At 43.6% G+C, this 20,849-nt stretch overlaps 1 protein-coding gene across 1 annotated transcript; it reads left to right on the forward strand.

Moving 5' to 3' along the window:
• Positions 1-680: 680 nt before the first annotated feature.
• FERMT1 (fermitin family member 1) lies at positions 681-20,406 on the forward strand. Its single transcript, XM_032103725.1, has 15 exons — positions 681-921; positions 4,014-4,187; positions 5,694-5,927; positions 7,390-7,536; positions 8,076-8,289; positions 8,728-8,830; positions 10,025-10,132; positions 10,983-11,114; positions 11,254-11,303; positions 13,640-13,764; positions 14,829-14,935; positions 15,512-15,733; positions 16,401-16,525; positions 18,215-18,356; positions 19,488-20,406. The coding sequence occupies exons 1-15, from the start codon at positions 696-698 to the stop codon at positions 19,659-19,661; spliced, it is 2,283 nt and encodes a 760-aa protein (XP_031959616.1). The 5' UTR covers positions 681-695; the 3' UTR covers positions 19,662-20,406.
• Positions 20,407-20,849: the final 443 nt, after the last annotated feature.

Raw genomic sequence — 20,849 nt, forward strand, 5'->3', positions numbered from 1 at the left:
CCCACCCCAAGCTTAACGAGAATACCTGAAATTGGTCCCAGCTGGGTCTGGCTGGAATGATTAAAGACCTCTGTGTGCCCTCAGGTGACAGAAAGCCCTGAAAGTCTTCATGAGATTTCAAGTTCCTGTCTCCGAGGTTGTCTGATATGACAAGTGCATGCACAGACAATCTAAAGAGATGAGCATGATCAGAGCAGCTCAGGGAGCGAGCGAGCCTAGGGGAGCAAATATCCTGTGATTATTATCTGTGGTTTGACAACTTCATAGCTGTGTTGTTCTCATGAGAGTAACTGTTTGTTGCCCATAGTGTGTCAAAGATTCATCCTTTATATCTCTGAAGTCTTTTTCCAGGATATGAATTTAATCTGAAAGAATTTTTTCCTTTATTCTCTCAGTTTCTCTTCTCTGTCATGGGTTTGGTTTTTCCACTGTGCTTTACCTCGTCACTGTACCACCGAGCAAGTCAAAAGTTAAAGGCAAGAAAGACTTTTTGCAGAAATCTGGCTCATAGAGAAGCTTTTGCCCATTTCCTGTCCGTTCAATCCACTTTTATTCTGTGCCTCTTCTAACACATCCCCACCTCACAAACACATCTTTCTGTTCTTTGCCATTGCACCCTCGGAACTGATATTCTCCGGATAGCCTCAGACCTCTAAAAGCAACACCTGAAGCTGCTCGATGGCCTGCGGTCATCGATGAGGTGTTGTCTCTGGGCGGCATGCGGGCGGGTGAGCCTGAGCAGCCGCCGGGGCGGACAGCGCTCCTCGCCGCCTTCTCCCACCGTGAGCGGGCGGAGGGAAGGGGAAGGGAGGAAGGGCCGCCTCCCCCGGGGGTGCCGCTCCTCCCCTCGCCGTCTCTCAGAGGCCAGGTGGCGGCGAAGGGCGCGGGAGGCGAGGGGAGCGCTGCTGGCGGGGACCGCAGGTGAGGAGCGCGGGGCGCCTGTCGGGAGCGCGGGGCGATGCCGGAGCGACCCCGGCCCGGCACGGGACACCCGCGGGCGGCTCTGCGCTGCCCCGCGGCACCTGCGGCGGGGCCGGGGCGGGAGTGCCCGACAGCCCGGGATTGTTTCGGTTTTTTACAGCCCTTTTTGCTGCTGTTCGGCGCACTCCGGGCCCCCGCGGGCACCTCCTCCGCGGGGCCGCTGCCGCCCAGCACTTCCTCCAAGTGGAAGGGGCGCTGCCGTGGGCGCTGCAGCCCGCGCGCTGCAGCTCGGGCCCCCGGCACCCTCCGAGCTGCGCCGGGCACCGCCAGCCCGAGGGATACTTCGGGAAACATCGTTTCACCCCTCTTGACCGTAACCCCCGGTCGTTAGCACGTTACTCCAGCACGGTTCACGTCCTTCTTCATTCCCGCTCAGCGTTTGAAGTTTGGGGCTGTAAGGGCTAAAATCTGCGGAGAGCTCGATCTGTAGAGCCATTGCTGCTTTTTGATAGCTGGGTTGACCAAAATGCACAGTAGAAATCCCGAGTGGAGACAACAGTAGCCTGAGGACAAGTTTCTGGCCTGTTTGATCCACCCGTGCCAGGCCTTGCAGCTCCCACGTGGAGCCCAGGAGCAGGGGTGCGTTCCCGAGCAGATCCAGGCTTGACCTGAAGGCTGTAAGATGTGGAGCCCTGACAGTTTGGGTTTGGTTGAGGTTTAATACTGAGGGGTTCGTTGTCCTCGTTGCTTTGCTTGCCGCGCTTTGGAGACCAGGCTTTGTTTGTGCAGCGTACTCCAGTAGATTTACAAGTGTTTGTGTTGCCATATCTTCAAACTGAAACCTCCTGGTTTGAAGAGGAAGTGGGGAAGTGAGCGGCTTTAGGGAATGATGGAGTGCCAGGATTAGTGCACTGAGGCCATGGTTTTCCAAGCCAGTGAAAGAAAGGGTTTCACCCACCCCTTGGGCTACTCATTTTCACCCATGTCAGCACAGGCATTTGTGTGCAGAATTAGATTGGGAAGCGAAACCAAATTTAAAAAGACACCCAAAAAAAATCCACATCAGCTCCTCAATGTTTTCACTGGCCTAAGAGGGCAGGTGGGACTGCTGCTTTTCTGTAACAATAATGGCTTATAGTGGAACAAGGGTGGGCAAAAGTAGAGTTCATCTGCCAGATTGCACCCCTGTGCTCCTGAAATAAAATCACATAGTTCTCATCCTTTGGCCATGGATTATTTTTGAAGTTGTTTACTGATGCTTAGGAGCATAACTTGGGGCATTTTGACTTTTCTGAAGCCAGGATTTGTGTTTTGCTATGAATATGTTGCAACGACAGCTGTTCTGTGCACCTCGTACTGCATTTGTGCTGAAAGCTTCACCTGCCTGGGAGACCATCTCAGGAGCTGGGTCTTGACTGCTTTAGGAGAGCCACGGGCCTTTTCCTCCACGAGTAACCCTTGGTCTAATGCATACCTAAGCTCGTAATGCCATGTGGCACACAGCAGCACAAATTCAAAATCCTTTATCCCAGAGGCAGGAAAGCCAGCGTGCCCAGTGTCCAACACAATACCTTTATTTACCAAGGCAAGCCAAGAAAACTTCTTGGATAAGTATCAACCCTTGTTGGTTTAGTAACTGTTTGGTGTAAAGGTGTAGGCTGGCACATGCAAGAACCCAGTTAACAACAGTGCTTGTTCCATAGTGTAAATTTGTCTCTTGGAGTCATATAGTTATGAAGCTGCAGTTTTCTTACTACAGGCTCTCTATATGTGTCTGTAGTTTTGGAACTTCAGGGCAGACTCCCAGCCCCATCCCAGTGAAACTCGCTTGTAAGGTGACTTCCCTCTAAAAGGATGGCTTTGAGCTGGTCAGATTATTCATTTATAATGTCATTTGTTTAAGGGGAAATCCATCTAATCTTTAACACATACACTTTCATTGCCTTTATGTTTGGAATGACTTTTCCTTATTAGTCAGCTTTGTCATTACCACCTCATCTCTATTATCCCTTTGATGACAAATTTTGTATCAGTGGGGTTGACATCAGGTTCTAAATTACTAAATACTTGTTTTTAAGAAGATCTACAACAGCCTGTAACGTTGTTACATCCCTGCTGGCTTAGTTATTTTTTATGTTAGAAGCGGTCTGTGTGGGGCCCCTCCATCAGAGTCTGTGACCTGGGTTCTCGTGCATTGCTGAAAGTTTGTGATAAATGGAATTCATCCATTTTAGTGCCTAAGCCTCAACTGCAAAGGCTTGTTTCAGGACAGAGAGCTGATGTGGTACCTTCTCCCACTGGTTAAATATCACAAATCCTGCTGGCAGCATCAGTTACCTTATACCTACAAGCTCTTTCTTCAGCAGAACTCAGCTGATGATAACCAAAGCTTCTACTTGGAGCATCTTCTCTAGTTTGGGTTGGCATGATTACTGTTCACCTGTCCTGGCAGGAGCTTGGTGGGATCTCAGGCGATTCACCCTGCTGAGAATGACATGCGCCTACATCCCTGTGCAAGCCAGCAGGAACTGCAGATCTGTGCCTGGATAATGCTGGCAGAGAGCCACTAAAGTTATTTGTCTCCCCTTGTATCTACCCAAATAGGTAAAACTACTCTCTGGATTTGGTCCCATGGGAGCAAGCTGGCAGAACTGCAAGTGTAAACTTTGATTTGCAATGAAAATTACAGCCCTAAGTGTACAAGTCAACAAAATGCCTTTGTTCACTGGACAGATTGCCAAAGCAGCTCCCACCCACAGCTGCAGGCTTTACAGTGTCCAGGCTGGCAGATTAGCACTGTTTGGTGGGCAAACCCAGCTAAAACTGAGCTATCTCTATCCAAATGGAGGCATCTGGGTTGGGGCTGTGGCAAAATCAGAATAAAACCAAAAAATCCCACATGCCTATCTTGCAAGAGCAATCACAAGAGCAGAGTCTAGTTCAGAGGTAGCAAGATAACACCTCTGAAGTTCCAGCCAAGGCCGCTGCGAAGTCCTGGCAGCATGGAACGATGTTGAGACTATGGAGAAATGCATTTGTTTCAGAGAGTGGAGTAAAAACACCCTGTTTGGTTGGTTGGTTTGCTTTTGCAGAGCTTACACAGACCTTTCCCAGGATGGCTTCCTCAACTGAATATGGGTCTCACACCTGGGACCTCTTGCTGAGAGTTGATCATCAATATGAAGATGCAGAAAAGGAATTCCCACTACAGGTCACGGGGGACCTTCATGTTGGAGGACTGATGCTGAAATTAGTAGAAAAAATCAGTGAGTAAAGACCTGTTGAATTTATACAGTGTTACTAAATAATATGTGTAGCTTTCCCTCTACAAAGAAAGACTTCTGTGGGTTTTTAAAAGGCACTGCCTCACATCTGTGTCATGGCACAGAGCGTGGAGGTTCTCAAACTCAGGATGTTTTGTGGTCAGAACCCCTCCCTACGTTCCACCCTCTGTTGCTAAAGCCCCTGTGTTACCATAGTGCCAACAAAACTTTGGGTTTGCCTTTCAGTTAGACAAAAATAATTAAACCAGGCTAGCTATTCAATTCCCTCTTCAGACAGATGTTATAGGTGTGTGGTTTGGGGTGCAGGAGAGGTGGGTGATACCCTCTTTATCACCCGTGGCAGTCAGAGAGACAGGAGTTGTTGTTAAAGGCACTTCAGAAGTTACTGTTTCCTGTGATATTGTGGCATTCTAGCCTAAATCTGAGCCATGTTGTCCATTGCATACATCCAGCTGGGAAGAGCCAGGAAAAGCCAAGACTGGCTGAGTCAAAGTTAGGAAATGAAAAGTAAAATACCCTGTGTACAGGGAGCAAGTGAGCACAGGAAGAAAATCTCTGATCACTTCTGTCACCCTCTCTGCACACTTACACACACAGTTCAGCCGGAAACTGATGGTAGCTAGAGTTTCCACGGGGTCAGAAGGCTAATTTTTCACACTATTTTCTTAAAATACTCAACTGGTGTGAAAAGCTTTCTATATTAATATTTAAAGCAAATCTGTAACTGATTTGTGCCAGCAGCTCTCTTGAGACACAAAAGAAAACTCCAAAACAGGACAGGGCTCTGCTGTGTTATGGACATGCTGAGGAATAGCCTCTGCCTGTGGAGCTGATGAGGAACAAGGATTGATGCAAAGACTGAAACAGCTTGACCAAGATCACACAGAAGCTTTATCTGCTGCTACACCCTGACATCTGGGAAGTCATCTAACCTTGCAATTCCCATGGAACTGAGAGCAGCAATACTTTATCTCTTTCCTTGTGCATGTGCCGCTACCTAGCTGTGTGCAACCAAGACTTCCATGGACTGGAAACTGGTTCTTAACACTCTCCAGATGAGCTGCTCAGGTCCTGCTGCCAGGAGGCTGTGGAAGAGCTTGTGCCCATCTGGGTGCACAGGAGATTTTGTGGGAGGATTTTCAGCTTGCACTGACAAGTTGTGAAGTGGGTACCCTTGTTGTTTGTTCCTATGCCAACACAATCCCAACAGCATTGTACCATGTATAGCTCCAGATTCAGGAGATGCTCTTTCCCTGTGGATATCCACAAGACTAAGGCAGTGCCACAGTCAGCACCTAGGTTAACTCTTCAGGGAAAACGAAGTTAGTTCCCAGTGACTGCCACAAGCATTCAGCAAACAAGGTCTTGGGACCTGTAGTTGCTGCTTTAATCTAAATAAATATTCCTGTTTGCAGAGACCTGTTTCCAAACCAAGTGTTTTGTATATTTGCTCCATAGTTTATTGATAACCATTTTGTATTTTCCTAGAAATAGCACAAGACTGGTCAGACTATGCTTTTTGGTGGGAGCAAAAAAAATGTTGGCTTCTGAAAACCCACTGGACGCTGGATAAATACGGGGTGCAGGCAGATGCTAAGCTGGTCTTTACTACTCAGCACAAAATGCTGAGGCTTCGCTTGCCAAACATGAAGACTGTGAGACTGAAAGTCAGCTTCTCTTCCATGGTGTTCAGAGCTGTCAGTGACATCTGCAAAATGCTCAGTAAGTAAAGATAAATCTCCTCTGGTAACTAAGTTGGAGCATCTCATTGGGTGACTTTGTTTTGATGTGAAGTCCTTCCTCACAAAACTGTTTAGCTCAAAAAGAAGTTTGAGACAGATTTTGGGGGGGTTTGGTAGGCAGTGCATGTCAGTGGTTCTCAGCCTCTGTGATAACTGATGCAAGCATTGTCAGGAATGTGTCCCACAAGCTGCAGGAGTACTGGATAGTCAAAGCTGGCAGATTTCTAGGAATCCTTGTCTTTCTGGAGCAGGACTTGGTCCTGATTATTCTGTGCCATTGACTAGGAGCTTGAGATTATCAATGTCCTACACCAGCTTTCACCATAGGCAATTTTACAGGTGTCAACCCATTTATCACCTATTTTCATTAGCATTAATGATTCTACTCTGCCTAGCTGTTATATGTGTTCACTTCAGAAGCAGCATGTTTCAAATGTTCAAAACTTCTAGATGTTCAGGTCAGGGCATACCTAACAAGCCCACCCCAGCCCATGAATGTCTCACAGCACCGAGTCCCCAAGTCTCTACCCTTTCCAATAACGGAGCATTTCCAAGTAGAGGGTTTGGAGCATGCCAGAGGTGTGCCTGTGATCAGCAGAAATCAGTTGAGTCTGCAAGCAGTTTTCAAAATCCATTTGGTTTAGGGTAAAAGTGTGATTAAATTCCTCATCTTAAGTTAGATGTTCAAAGTTTAGCCCATTAACATACTTCAGAAGGAATTTACTGCCTCATATTGATCCACTTTCAATTTTATCTCCTAGCAGTGGATTGTGAAAGGTGTAGTGTCTTTATTATACCTAACAGCTCTGATATAATGATGAACATAATTGTTCAACTGGCATTTGGCCAAATTAAATATTCTTACCTACATTTTCCCTCCAGATTGAGTCAGTGCAGAAACACTGTTACTTTGAATGAGTGAATATTGTCAAAAATATCTTTGCTTACTCCAGGGTAAAAGTGTTTTTCAGAAATGATGTGCCACGTTTGTGACTGGGAATACCTGTCTGAATTAGAAGTGCATTAGAGAACAGTGAGAACCAAGACAGAATCTTGTATGAGAAATACAGTGAGTAATAAAAGGCATGAACCTCAATTACAGTGGTTCTTGCTTATTCATAATTTAGGTATTTCACAGAGGTTATGATGCTCATAGGTGACTGCAGAGCTGTTAGGGAGAAAGAGCCTTTTCCTGGCATTCTAAAAGGCAGTTACACTTCCTACAAAAGTAGATTTAAATCCTGTCCAAACTCACTCTCACAGCCCAAAGTCTTTAGCCTTGTTATAGAATTTGTGGATTTTCCACAGCTACTACTTTCAACCTGCTAAAAATAAAATTCAAATTCAGATTGCAACATGAATCTTCCTGAAATGCTGTTACCAACCACGGGTGCTCTTTTGGATGTAATCATCTTGCTTCACTTCCTAAACTGTCAATGTAGATATCAGACGGCCAGAAGAACTCTCTTTGTTGAAGCAATCAGAAGGCACACTCAAAAAGAAAAAGAAAAAAGACAAGAACAGCAAAGAACCAGCTACAGAAGATATCTTAAACCTGTGCAACTCTCCAGTGAGTTCTGGATTACCAGGTAATGAAAAATCAATATGATTTTATTGTTCTGACTGAAAGTCAAAAAGAGGAAGAAATTCTTTGTTACACAATTGAGCCCAGAGAGGCTGGTTTCATGTAGGATGGTCTCAGAGACACAGTGGGCCTGAAATCAGTCAAGAAATCTCCAATATGTCAGTATTTTCCTGTTGTCTCTAAAAATGTTTTCCTTTCCCTTGATACGAGAAAGGCCACACTAGAAAACAGCACACAGGATGTGCTGCTGCCCTTTGAAAATGGGGGACCACCCTTAAAATATTAATGAAATTTGGCAACCTGCAAGGAAAATGAGGAATAAAGGCTTAAAAGGATGTGTTTCCCATGTCCAGCACAACTGAGATCTCACAGAGCAGGAAAGAGCATTTCTGTCCCTGAGGTCACCTCACCTGTGAAAGGACAAGGCCAGCTGGAAACAGCAGAGATAGGAGACTGTTGAAAGAAAAGGGTTCCGTTGTTATGATGGAAAGTGATGGACAGGACCCGTTTTCATGGGAATAACATTGTGCTCTTAACTTGCAGCCAATCCAGGTTTATACAGTAAAACCATGACACCCATTTATGATCCTGTCAGTGGCTCACCAGCTTCTTCAACAATTACTTGGTTCAGTGACAGTTCTGCGACTGAGCAGAACTGCAGCATCCTGGCCCTCAGTCACCCCACCTGTTCTCCGGAGACACTGGCAGAGATGTACCAGCCACGGACTTTGGCTGACAAAGCCAAACTCAATGCAGGGTAAGGTGCCACTCCTGAGATCCTTTTGTTTTGAAATGATCAGTGATGTCATTGTGCAGGCTCTGGACTAAAGTCTGCTGTTAGACAAAGGTAAATTCAGTTGAGCACTGTGGGTGGGCACAGCTAAAGGACAGTTTGGATGGCAAACTCCAAAGGCTTTAAGTAGACGGTGGAAAGAGACGAGGATAGGTTCAATAATTTTGCGTTAAATAGGTGACTGAGTTCTGCACAATTAAATGTTGCTTATTGTGTATACACAGAGAATGGAAGTTGGGAGTCTGTATGAATGCTCCACCTTCTTGAGTTACATGAATTTTCCCTGGATTTAGAGGAATTAGAGCTGTTTGTTCCCACTTTTGTTTCACAATTGCACTGGAGCTCTGCAGGTGTGATGGTTTTTCCTGTACGGATCAATCTGTGGGTTGTCTTCTTCCACAGCTGGCTGGATTCATCTCGATCGCTTATGGAACAAGGTGTTCTGGAGGAAGATCAACTTCTTCTACGCTTCAAATATTACACTTTCTTTGATTTGAATCCAAAAGTAAGAGCCTTGCTTTTATTGCTATTCATTGTTTGCCTCCTTTCATGTCAAGGAGCTATACAGTAATATAGCATATATATAGCTATATATAGGATTTTAGCTAGGATCTGTAACAAGCCCTTCAGAGATCAAATCCAGCTTCTTCCCCTCAGCTACAGCTGCACTTTTACCCTCTGGACACTGAATCACTGTTCCTCATATGAAAGAAGATCTTAAATATAAAGATGGGATCTGAAGAGCACAGAAACAGTATCCCTATTTCCAGAGGGGCTGGTTTATTTTCTGCATCTCTTTTAACAGGAAAAATTAAGAGGAAAACTAGACCTGCAGCATTCTAAATGATGTAATGAGTCCTGGTTTTGAAATTGGGCTTTAAAATGACATTTATGTTGCACTGTCCTCACTGAATTTCACAGCTTTTCTGGGCTGAAGCCCTCAGAAGAAATCAGGGCACTTTCCAGTTTATCTGGCATGTTTTTGGGTGAAATGCCACCCCCGCTAAAATCCAAGTACATGTCTGAACTTCAGCAGCCCAAACATTTCCCTTCTTTGCCCCAGCCAGCCCCAGAGCCATAGGATGAAATTACCCAAAAGAGCTTCAGGCAACCTAATATCTAACCTCTGCTGGGAGAGGTCATGCTCCAAGGTTTACCTTCCCATCATCTACATTTTGCCAGCTCTGGGGCTTGAATATTTCTGAGTCACTTCAGCTTATTAACCAAGTATCCAAAAACCAGATAGTGAATTAAAGCAGATCTGGCAAATGTCAAGCTAGTGCAAAGACAGAACCAGAACTGAAAAAGCTGAGAGCAGAAGAAAGGAAATGAGGAACAAGAGAATTCTGCAGGTCACAATCAAGTCAGCCATGTCACGTGATTTTCACTCTCCCAGTGTGGTTTCATGTCTCAGTTACACCAGTCCAAGGCTTCCTGCCTCAAAAGGGGATGTCAGAGTCTCACCTTCTGCCTCAGCCAGAGGTTCCTGGTTGGTTTTCTGTTGGCTCAGCAAGGCCTGGGACCATGCACACAATCACATGAGTTGGTACAAGACAAGGAGGGGAACATGGCAGAGGTGGGAGGAGGAAGGAAACAACCGCTGTGGTTCAGCCCAGTGCTGAACAGCGCTATCAGCTGCAGCTGGTTGGAGTCTGTGCCTTGGAGGTCACTTATGAGCAGTGTTTGCTCTTTCCTACAGTACGATGCAGTGCGAATCAACCAAATATACGAACAAGCCCGCTGGGCCATCCTGTTGGAGGAGATCGATTGCACGGAGGAGGAAATGCTCATCTTCGCTGCGCTACAGGCACGTACTTGAGCCAAGTTGAAAAACCTGTTCCCTCAAGAGGCAGGCACAGGTTAGGACAAGACTAGGATAGAGCCCAGGCCAGGAGCTCTGCTTGGATTGGGGGTCTGCTCCTCTGGTGAGAAACAATCAGCAACATCCATCAGCCAAAGCAACTAAACTCAGTAGCAGCAGTAACACCATTATTCAAACAATTCTGGAACCATTTACTAACATTACCTGCACCTGGAATATAACTTTGATATCAGTATTAGTATGAAGTGTTGCTTCCCATACCAGCTACCATCCATTCACCTCTTCTTCCTGAAAATTTCTCTAATATACACGTTCCCAACAGACAGGAAAAAAGCTACAGCACAATTTGAAGATAGGGACACTGTGGAGTACATGGAAATTTAACATGACTGAGCATGGCTTAGTCTCTGACCATAGGTAATAAAGCACAAATCCTTACTAATAATAAGTTCTTTCCTTTTAAATGTAAATGGAGCTGCCAAAAATTCACAGCCTGTCACTGCAGAACACCAGAGAACCTTGCTTCTAAGTTTCCACCTGGTATGGATGGCAGGACTAGGGATCCAAACGTAGCACCGAGTCAGCCTCCCAGATCAGGGACAATTATTCAGCAAAGGAATACAAACACTGATAATTAAAATAGGAAACCATTATCAGCCATTGCACTGATAGGAGTCACAGTGGACATGACTCTTTGTTTGGGAAAACCCCCTAATTCCTGCAGAACTTCACACAGTTGTCCATGACTCAGGAGAACAAAGGGCCTGTTTTCAAACGCTGTGATTGTGTGTGATAATTGATGTACTGACTATTGGATATTGCTGTTTCATTTTAGTATCATGTAAGCAAGTTATCATTATCATCAGAGACACATGATTCCACCTGTGAATCGGAAGTAGATGAAGTAGAAGCTGCCCTTTCCAATCTGGAAGTGACACTGGAAGGTGGAAACAAAAGTAACATTTTGGTAGGTCCTTTGGGATCCCAGAATTCCTTTTGCTGTGCCAAATCTGTTGACTGTGATGAGCCCTCCTGGTGCTTGGTTTTTTAAAACAGTTGGTTACAGAGTGCATTGAACTAAAATTATTCCTAATTATTCCTGATAGGAGGACATCACAGACATCCCGAAACTTGCTGATAATCTCAAGCTAGTTAGGTGAGTTGTGAAAATTAAAACATACAAAACAAAAAGCTTAACCTTACAAGAGATCTCTTGAGTTTTTTGTTATAATCTAACAGTAGATCTGACAGTTATAAATGGACAAATACCCCAGATAGGTCTAACCAGCCTAAAATTCTCTTCCAGTCTTTCTCTTCCTGCTTCTGACAGTGTTCCTTGGCGAGTCTTTCCAGCTCCTGGGATGCTGTGTAGCTATACTTGTGCTCTTTTTATTTCCTAATACTCATCAGTCATCGTCTCTAAACAAAAGAGCCTACGGTTTTACTTTCAATCACATTTACCTCTTCTTTTTGCCAGTAAAAAACTAGAAGAAAATTACTGTTCTCCCTGAGAAGAATTTCTGAAAGTAACCCCAGGGAATGTATTTTTTAAACAAAAGAAAAAACCAAATTCAAATTACCCCTTTCTAACCAAACACCGAGCCTGTTTTTTCTAATACCAAAATGAGTTTCTGTCAGCGACTGAATCTCGGACCCAGACCGGCAGGGCACCTGAATCGTTTATTCAAAGGAGTGAGCTGGTTTTATCCACCTTTCCAAGGCACACTATTTCCTTACATGGTGGGACCTATCCCGTGTTGCCACATCAGCAACACACTCCGTAGGGCCCTGCGTGTGACACCTCCTGCCCCCAGGGCCCGGTGCAGAGCAGCCTCAGTGTGCCGCCGTGTGCTCCTTTGTTCTGCCATGTGCCTCTGCAGGCAGGTTTTACAGCTCACAACCCAACTCTACCTTATAATTCCCCATGAGTTTCTGTGATCCCATTATAATATCTTGATTTATGGGTGATTTAAATGACTGTGGAGACCTCAAGTCTGTAATGCCTTTTATCACAAAACAGTCTTTGTGTTTTAGAAAGATAAAGTGTTCTGTTGCACAAATATTTATCAGATTCGTTCTGTTGGCAGATGGTATTTTTAATCTGGGAACTGAAAACTGCATCTGAAAAATTTTAACTTGTTAACTGCTAACAATTGTTAATTATTAATTTCCAATTTGGAATTTTATTTGACATTCTTATTATTAAGGTGGCTTAAGATGAAAGGGAATTAAGGCTTTTAACAATGGGTTATTTGTTTTTCCCCAGCAGTAGAACAGTTTCCTTTTATAGACATTTAGCAGTTATTTTTCATCATGAAAAAGTTCCTATCTTGTAGAATCCAGGTAGGGTGTAAAACATTCCTTTAAAGGAACACCACCACTTTGTGGTTATAATTATTTGATTAATAAGCCTGAATTCAAAGCTGTGCTTGTCCTACTGCCGACTGTTCATACGGTGAACTTTTATTCCTATTTATTCACAGTATGCACCACAGTAAATGCTGCTTTCACGTGGGGACAGTATTGTGGAGAATTGCAGTATTTTTTTCAAAACAACAAGAAAAAGCTTCCTACAAAGTTTTCAGCAACTTCTTTAGGGACAGAAAAATAATTTTATCTGTCTAAAAAAAATTATAGTCCCTTATTTTTGAAGAATACAACTGTATTGGAAAACTAAAAGCCAAATTATTTGGTAGGTTTGAAAATCTGAGGTTTTTTAATTTAAATTTTAAAATTGCCATTTTCTAGAAAAGGTTCTAAACTAGGATTTTTAGAAAAGGTCTGGAGGTATATATAATAAGGGTATATATAATATATTACTGTTCTCCAGCTAGTTCTATGCTTTTTATATCATCATCTTAGATTTAAAGGGAAATACTGGATTTTTTTTTCTTTTTTCTTCTTTCTCACTTCATTGATGACCTTTGTCACTAGCTGTGAAGTATTTCTCTACTCAAGTAGTGCTAATACCTCTGGTTTTCTCTCCTGGAGGGCTACAAAGCTTCTATAAACTTAGTGAAGGAATAGAATTTTGTTGTGTTAGATATTATTCGGATTAAGCCAAAAAAGATGGTCTCTGCTTCCCTACAATGAATAGAAGTTGGTTTTATGGGTGCAGATATTCAAGATAAGGAGCTATGAAAAACTGATGCCAACTCATATTAACAAATCAGGGGTTACATTTGTGTTACTGAGTTCATGGAAGAAAATTAGTCTGTTAGAAGGGAATGGCTTTGATTAGTAATAGAAGGAAAAAAATGAGAAAAATCATAGATCAGATTCAGCTAAAATCTGGAGTAAAAACCACATCCATACCTGGAATAACTTTAATTGGATCCAAGCATTTCCTACCCCCTCACTGACACAGGGGTGAGTAACCCAACCAAAGCCATGGGTATGACCTTGAATTTCAGAGGTTCTGTAATATGTGTGAGGGACTTAACACTTTGTATGTGGTGGTATAAACCAATGGGATTTCTTTTTTTCTGGTAGGCCCAAGAAGCTGGCACTCAAAGCTATCAAGACATATTGGTTTGTCTTCAGAGACACTTCAGTATCTTATTTTAAAAACAAGGAATCTGCACAGGGAGAACCTATTGAGAAACTAAACCTAAAAGGTAGGACTTCTCCTTTCTTTCCTTTTTTTGTTGCATCTGTGAACTGAATAAAACAAGAAATCCCTGCTAGACTCAGGAAGCCAAGCACAGCAGCATTTAGTCTGGGAACTTTTTCAATTCCTGAGACTCCTAAACAGGCAGATTGCACCTGCAGAATAAACAGAAAGGATTCAGTAGTTTAATCCAAACTGGGATTATCAGAGCCTGATTTGTAAAATGCCATGTACTGCTGAATTCTTAAAGATGGGTCAGGTAGGGAATGTGACTTGTGGGGTGCTTTATTTCCAAATACTTTCACTCTGCATTACATGGGAGTGTTCCCCTGTGTCCTTGTCAGAACGCACACTGGCAGCAGAGGATTATGGATGATGCCATGGGCAGGAATGCCAGAGGCTGTCCCTGCATTCTGCTGTGCAGGGACAGCTCCAAGACCTTCTCTGGGCCTTGTTTGTGTCGTGCATGGGGATTCCCACGGCTACAACCAGCTGCTGGAGGAGGAACCCCAGGTGTGCACACAAACACCAGCACCCCGTATAGCCTCCATCTACATCTACTCCTGCAGGGACATCCTTTGTTCAGCGTCAGGGAACCAGTGATGCCCAGGACTCATCCTAGAAGAAACCTTTGCAATAGAAGATTGACCCCTGTGAACAAATGGCTCTGCATCCCAATCTGCATATCCTCAGTAGGTCAGAGAATGCATGGGAAAAAACAGCCAGGGTGGCTGGAACCTCACCAAGTAGCCTCTCCCACCAGTTCCTCTCCATTTTAAGTGCTGAGCGTTTCCTAAGATCAGGCTGAGGTTTTGGGAGCACTCACATCCTTTCACTTGCACATTGACTCACGTGCTCCCTGAGCTCAGAGCATTCATCAGCCTGGCAAGCCAGACCAGGCAGTGAACTGGAACAAAAACCTTTCATTAGGGCCTAAGCTTCAAAAGTCTTGGCCCTTAATCTCAAAGGAAAACAACCATGAAGTACAGTTCCTTTGTATTAAAGCAGTAATTAAAGTTACTGATATAGTAGTGAAATAAATTAATTTCCTTCTGATTCTCTGTGATCTAGGATGTGAAGTTGTACCAGATGTAAATGTTGCAGCAAAGAAGTTTGGAATCAAATTACTAATTCCTGTTGCTGACGGCATGAATGAAGTATATTTAAGATGTGATAATGTGAGTAATAAGAAAAGGGAAAGTTTGGACTCAAGATTTATGGCAGATTGTCCTGTTCTAGAATTTGTATAGAAAAATGAGGATGCTGCAGAGAGTTTATTATCTAAATCTTTAGAAAATTTAAGAATGAGATAGTGGCCTGATAAATACATAATGGTTCTGAGGACATAAGGACAGTTAATAATCTTGTGTTTATCATCAGTTGGCAACTAAAGGTGGTAGAAAGAAAACCAGAACAAACTATAAAAAAAATAAAATAAAATTTGAAAGTTACAGTATTTTGTTCCCATGCTTTCTGAGGATTGAGGTTTGGATTTTGTTTTCTTTTTTCTTAATTAGAACTCTCCCCATTCAGATGAGGAGAGTGTGATAAGGATCTTACATTAGTTTTCAGTTTATTGTAATGTATCTGATTAAATTGTGTAAAAATGTTCAGTAGGTGAAAACTAGTCATGCAATAAACAAGAGAATCTATTTCAAGGTACTGGATTTCTTTGAAAATTTAAAACCTAGGGGTAGGTGGAACTAGTGCAATCAGGGAGGAAGAACAGTATGAAACAATGAATTGTCTTGCAGGAGGATCAGTACGCTCGGTGGATGGCTGCCTGTGTATTAGCCTCCAAGGGCAGAACGATGGCCGACAGCTCCTACCAGCCTGAGGTCCAGAAGATCCTTTCGTTCCTACAGATGAAGAACTGGACCATGTGTTCCCAAACTGCCTCTGAGCCAGAGAATGTAGATATGAAACCCGAATGCTTCGTCTCACCACGCTATACCAAAAAATTCAAGTCCAAGCAGGTATCCTGAGCATGGCTCGATGGCTGGTATGGGCAATTCCAGTGGTTGCTTAGGGATGAGGCTGGATCGAAGCAGCATTTGGAAGCTATACAGTACAACACCCTGCCATAGTCATTTGTCCCTTTGCAAGAGGCTTTTTCTTTAAACTGAACACCGGGACAGGTGTTTTGGCACCTCTTTCAAGTACCTCTCCTACATCCACAGCCTGGCTTAAGTTACCCATGATGTTCTGCTCCTGATAACACTGTTCCTGAAAGTCTCTTCAGAGTAAGAAAGGAAGGATTTTAACAACTGAAAGCTGCTGTTTTCATGTGAAACAACAGGGTCTTCCTGTCCTCTTGGCCTGGGTGTCTTTCCTTCCTCTCCACCTAATACCTTGTCCAGTGCTTTAGCTGTGCAAGAAGTCAGCCTGCCCATCCTGAGAAGGGTCTCCAGAGCAATATACGGAGCCAGGGCAGTGCTGCACAAACCCAGACCTGAGGCCCTGCTGTCCGTTCTGCCCTTGGCACTCGGGATCTGTCCCCAAGTGCCCTCTGTGCTGCATCTGCACAAACACTGACAACGAAGTGTCTGAACACAGCATCAGACCTCATGATGTCTTAGTGAAAGCAACAGGATTTTTGTTCTCCAGTCAGCTGAAAACTTTCTCTCTTCCTGTGTTTCCCAGCTGACTGCTCGTATTCTGGAAGCCCACCAAAATGTATCCCAGATGTCCCTGGTGGAGGCCAAGCTGCGTTTTATCCAAGCCTGGCAGTCCCTGCCTGAGTTTGGCTTATCCTACTACATCGTAAGGTAATCGCACTCTCACTCATGCCAAGCTGCTCTAACGTGTTCATGCTCAGTGATTTGCAGGAAGTTCTTTGACTCCCTGTTCTGGAAACATTTTCTATTTTTTCCCCCACAGACTTTTTTGGAATTTTAGTCATTTCCATACTGCTGTTTTTTTCTATAGGAGTAGCACCCAGTAGCTCCATTCCTGGAGTGGGACTCTGCATTATGCCTTCATACAGACCTGCTGGGTTTAGCCTGAAGTAACCTCTCACTAGGATTAAACCCTTACTGTTATAAACTCTCCCAAATGTCAAAAATGCATGTCTCACTGGTGTGCTCAGGTTTGCAGGATGTGTTCACTCTGACGCTTGCTCATGCCAATGTGATAAAATGCTAATTTCTTTTGTATTTCACTAAGAAAACAGCAGATGATCCCTTTTTAAGGTTCATCCAGAAGAGCAGTGAGCACAAGAAAGGTCCCGTTGTGTTCACAGCAGCTTCCTTGGACACAGCTGAAAAGTACTGACACAACCGTACTTGGAGGCACCTTGCTTAATTTGTGCTTAACACCCCTTTGAGAGCCAGCTAGCAATCATCTGTGGTATAAATTGAACCAGCTGGGAACCACTGTCTGGCACAGAGGCCAGCTGGCATAGAACTGCCCACATCTGCACTATTAAACTCTTGACTTCCCAAAATCCAGTAGCCTCATGTGAACTGCAGGTTCCAAACTACCTGGGAGTCACTTGAGGGAGCACTGCTTGTTTAGAGCCAGAATTCTCCCTGAATTCAGTGTCTAAAAATGCTCCCTGATCCTGTTGAATTTACTAACACAGGTACATATTTTTTGCCCCATCTGTCACCATTAATCCTGTTAAAAACATGAACAAACCCAACACCTAAACTGCATTTTGTAGTGGTGAATTGCTACAAACTGCTGGGCAGTATCTCAGTGGGGCATTAAGTAAAGCACAAATTGTGTCCAGGTGAGATTTTTTCCCTAAAGTTTTTCCCAGCTGCATCTAAAGAGAGAAGGTTCACAAACAGTATGAAAAATACTGAAAATACTCACAGCAGACAGATGAGATTTCTTCCAGCTTTCAGCATGAAGGTAGAGGGAGGTAGTTTCTGTACCAGAGTAATCTGTTCCTAGCTATTCCCAACTCAAAAAATTCTTACCCCCAAAGGTTCTTATACTTTTGTATTTTTCGTCTCTAATCAGAAGAAAGTTGAAATGTTAAAATGCCTCAGTAATTTTGTAATGTGAGTTATACTCAGAAACATGTATATATCAGTTGTTTTGATTATATAATTTAGGTTAATATAGGTTAATATAACTAGAAGAACATGTTTCAACGTTAGAGGAATGAAGCAACAAAAATTATTGTTGGCATTTTTTCCAGTAAAAATATAATCAAGTTCATGCATTTAGGAAGAACAGTATTTTTTTAGCAGGAAACAGTGAATTGGAAAGATTTCAGCCAGATCTACCTGCCTGATTATTTTCCATCTTACACCATGGCTCTCCAGCCTACACTTTTGCTTTATAAAAAAATCCTGTTCTAATGATGGGTCCAAGCTTTCCTCAATCCCAGGGTGTTGTGACTTTTCCCATGTTTTTTGCACTTCCAGAGGAGAGCAGCTGAAATGTTTCTCTAGCCTGAAATAATTGCAAAGCAGATCTGCTCAAAGGTTTTGGGTTTTTTTCAGGTTTAAGGGAAGCAAGAAGGATGATGTGCTTGGGGTGTCCTATAACAGGCTGATACGGATAGATATGGCCACAGGAGATCCTATCACAACATGGAGATTCTCCAACATGAAGCAGTGGAATGTGAACTGGGAAATCCGCCAGGTAAACCTGGAACAGCTCTGCATTCAGTCCTTGCATTTCACACACTGGAGGATGCTTTCAGAAAATATTTTCAAACCTCAGTGAAAAGATTTTGAACGTGTTGCGACACGTTATTAAATAAGCTGTCTGCAGTTTTTCTTAGTGGAGTCTGTAGTCAAAAATCAGAAACTAAAAGATTGCCAGTTTCAAAGGTTCCTACCAAGCTTAGTCTTTACAAGTTGCCCTTGATTTTGACGGGATGAAATACAGAGACTCCAAGGTGAATTCCAACATGTTGTGTTTATTGCTCTGTCAGTAAAATCTCATTTTAACTCTCGTGCATCATCCCCTACATTGTGGCGATTCAGCCTCTATTACAGAGAGAGGATACAGGAAGCCAGTTTCTCTTTCAAATCCCAGACGGAGAGTGCAAGGCCTGCAACTCTGTGTCAATGTGTGGTCCCTGATCTGGGGTTTCAAAGCTTGAAGCCAGCTCTGTAAACTGTAGATTGCTGGGGTGGAACTAGTGTGACCTGATATAAATTGAAGCAGCCTGGGAACTGTTCCTGCTTACAGAGTTTCCACATCCATTTGCAGGAACCAGGAGAGATCAGATACACTCCCTACTGCTGTCCTGCAGTACTCCCTGTGCCAGAGCCTGTAATTCTGGGTCAGGTTGCTGTGTGTATTTTAAATTCCTCTCAAAAAAGGCAGAATCCAGTGAGCAACTAAGCTCAGTTTGCTGCATTTTAGAACTAACAGTAGCTGGAAACCCAAACCAGGACCCCAAAGGCAGATTTAAGGTCAGAAAATAACAATGGACAGATTAAACATCATTCGGTAAACAAAGCATTAGGAGGGCCATTCCTGCTCTTTCCAGTGTTCACTTTGTACACTATTGGAAAAAAGAGCTAGAAGATTTTGTTGCCTGCTTGAAAAAGCAAAAAGATTTCACCACAAGAGGGCCCTGATGTAGCAGCAAATCCAGAAACAAGCAGCCAAACACCCTGAGCATCCAGCAGACCCAGAGCTCTTGGTTAGCAGGGGCAGGTACTGCTTCATCACAGTATTTGTGATCCAGCTGTGCTCTCACACTTCTCTTTCTTCCCAGCTTATCTCTGTGTCTGATTTTGCCATGTCCGTTCTCCTTAGGTTGCCATCGAGTTTGACCAGAATGTGTCCATTGCTTTCACATGTCTGAGCGCAGACTGCAAAATCATCCATGAGTATATTGGGGGCTACATCTTCTTGTCAACGCGTTCCAAAGACCACAATGAAACACTGGATGAAGAACTCTTCCACAAATTAACTGGAGGTCAGGAATGAGAGGAAGTTTTCCCACTGCCTGCTGCTTCTTACAGCTAAGACTACCAGAGATTAAACAACAATATCTCTGATTGTTAATTGCTGGTTAGTAATTATTGTACGTGTCAATTAATCTTGTACTATGACTGGGACTGTTGACAGTTTTTGTTAAATACTGAAGCTAAGGTCACTGGATGCAGTATGGCAATTCCATCACCAATACTTGAGGAAAATTTAATTGTCTTTGTTTTCTTTTTGTACAGCTCAATGTTTTTAAAGAAACAGTGTCTAGCTACTGGGCATTTTTTTAATCTAGTATTTTTAATTGCAGCAGTCTGTTTAAGCATCCAGGGCATGTAACTTGAGGATATGGTACAGTGAATTTTCTTCTCTGTTACAGCCAGGCAACTTCCATTGTTAAACTGGCCATTGTTTATCAGAACTAGAGCTGAATAAATACATATTTTAAAGCTCCATGGCTTGTCTAACACTTGCCCTGAGAACACAAAACATTCCAAATTCCTGAAGGCTAAGCTGTCGAAACTCCTGTAGTGATTACTCAGTTGTTCAAAAATGTAGAACCCATGTCGACCTTCACCCACTGAAGTGGCTCCTGAAAGCCAGAGAAGCTGCAGAGCATTCATCTTGGCAAACCTGGATCCAAAACATTCATCTTTTGAGGAACATTGTTACTTACCTGGTTGAAAAATGGGCTTTAGATACTATGTAAAATTATTAAAGAGGCCTGTGAGTGTGAGCATTTCTATTTACTGTCCCTGTTACTCTGTTTCACTGTGACATCTCACTGAACTATACATGTTCACGTGTGAGGATCTGAAATGCCTGTAGAAGTGATCTTATGTGTGGGCTGCGTAATGCAAAGAGTGATGCTCAGAGGGCCGGAGCCCCTCTGCTCTGGAGACAGGCTGAGAGAAATGGGGGTGTTCAGCCTGGAGCAGAGAAGGCTCTGGGGAGACCTTGGAGCCCCTGGAAGGCCAATGAGAGAGCTGGAGAGGGACTTTTGCCAAGGGCACACGGTGATAGGACAAGGAGGAATGGCTTTCCACTGACAGAGGGCAAGGCTGGATTGGATACTAGGGGGAAATCCTTCCCTGTGAGGGTGGTAAGGCCCTGGCACAGGATGTCCAGAGAAGCTGTGGATGCCTCTGAGGAACCAGCCCTGAAGCCACCAGCTCTGCCTGCCTGAAG

The sequence above is a fragment of the Corvus moneduloides genome, chromosome 3 (assembly GCF_009650955.1).
Source record: "Corvus moneduloides isolate bCorMon1 chromosome 3, bCorMon1.pri, whole genome shotgun sequence".
NCBI lineage: Eukaryota > Metazoa > Chordata > Aves > Passeriformes > Corvidae > Corvus > Corvus moneduloides.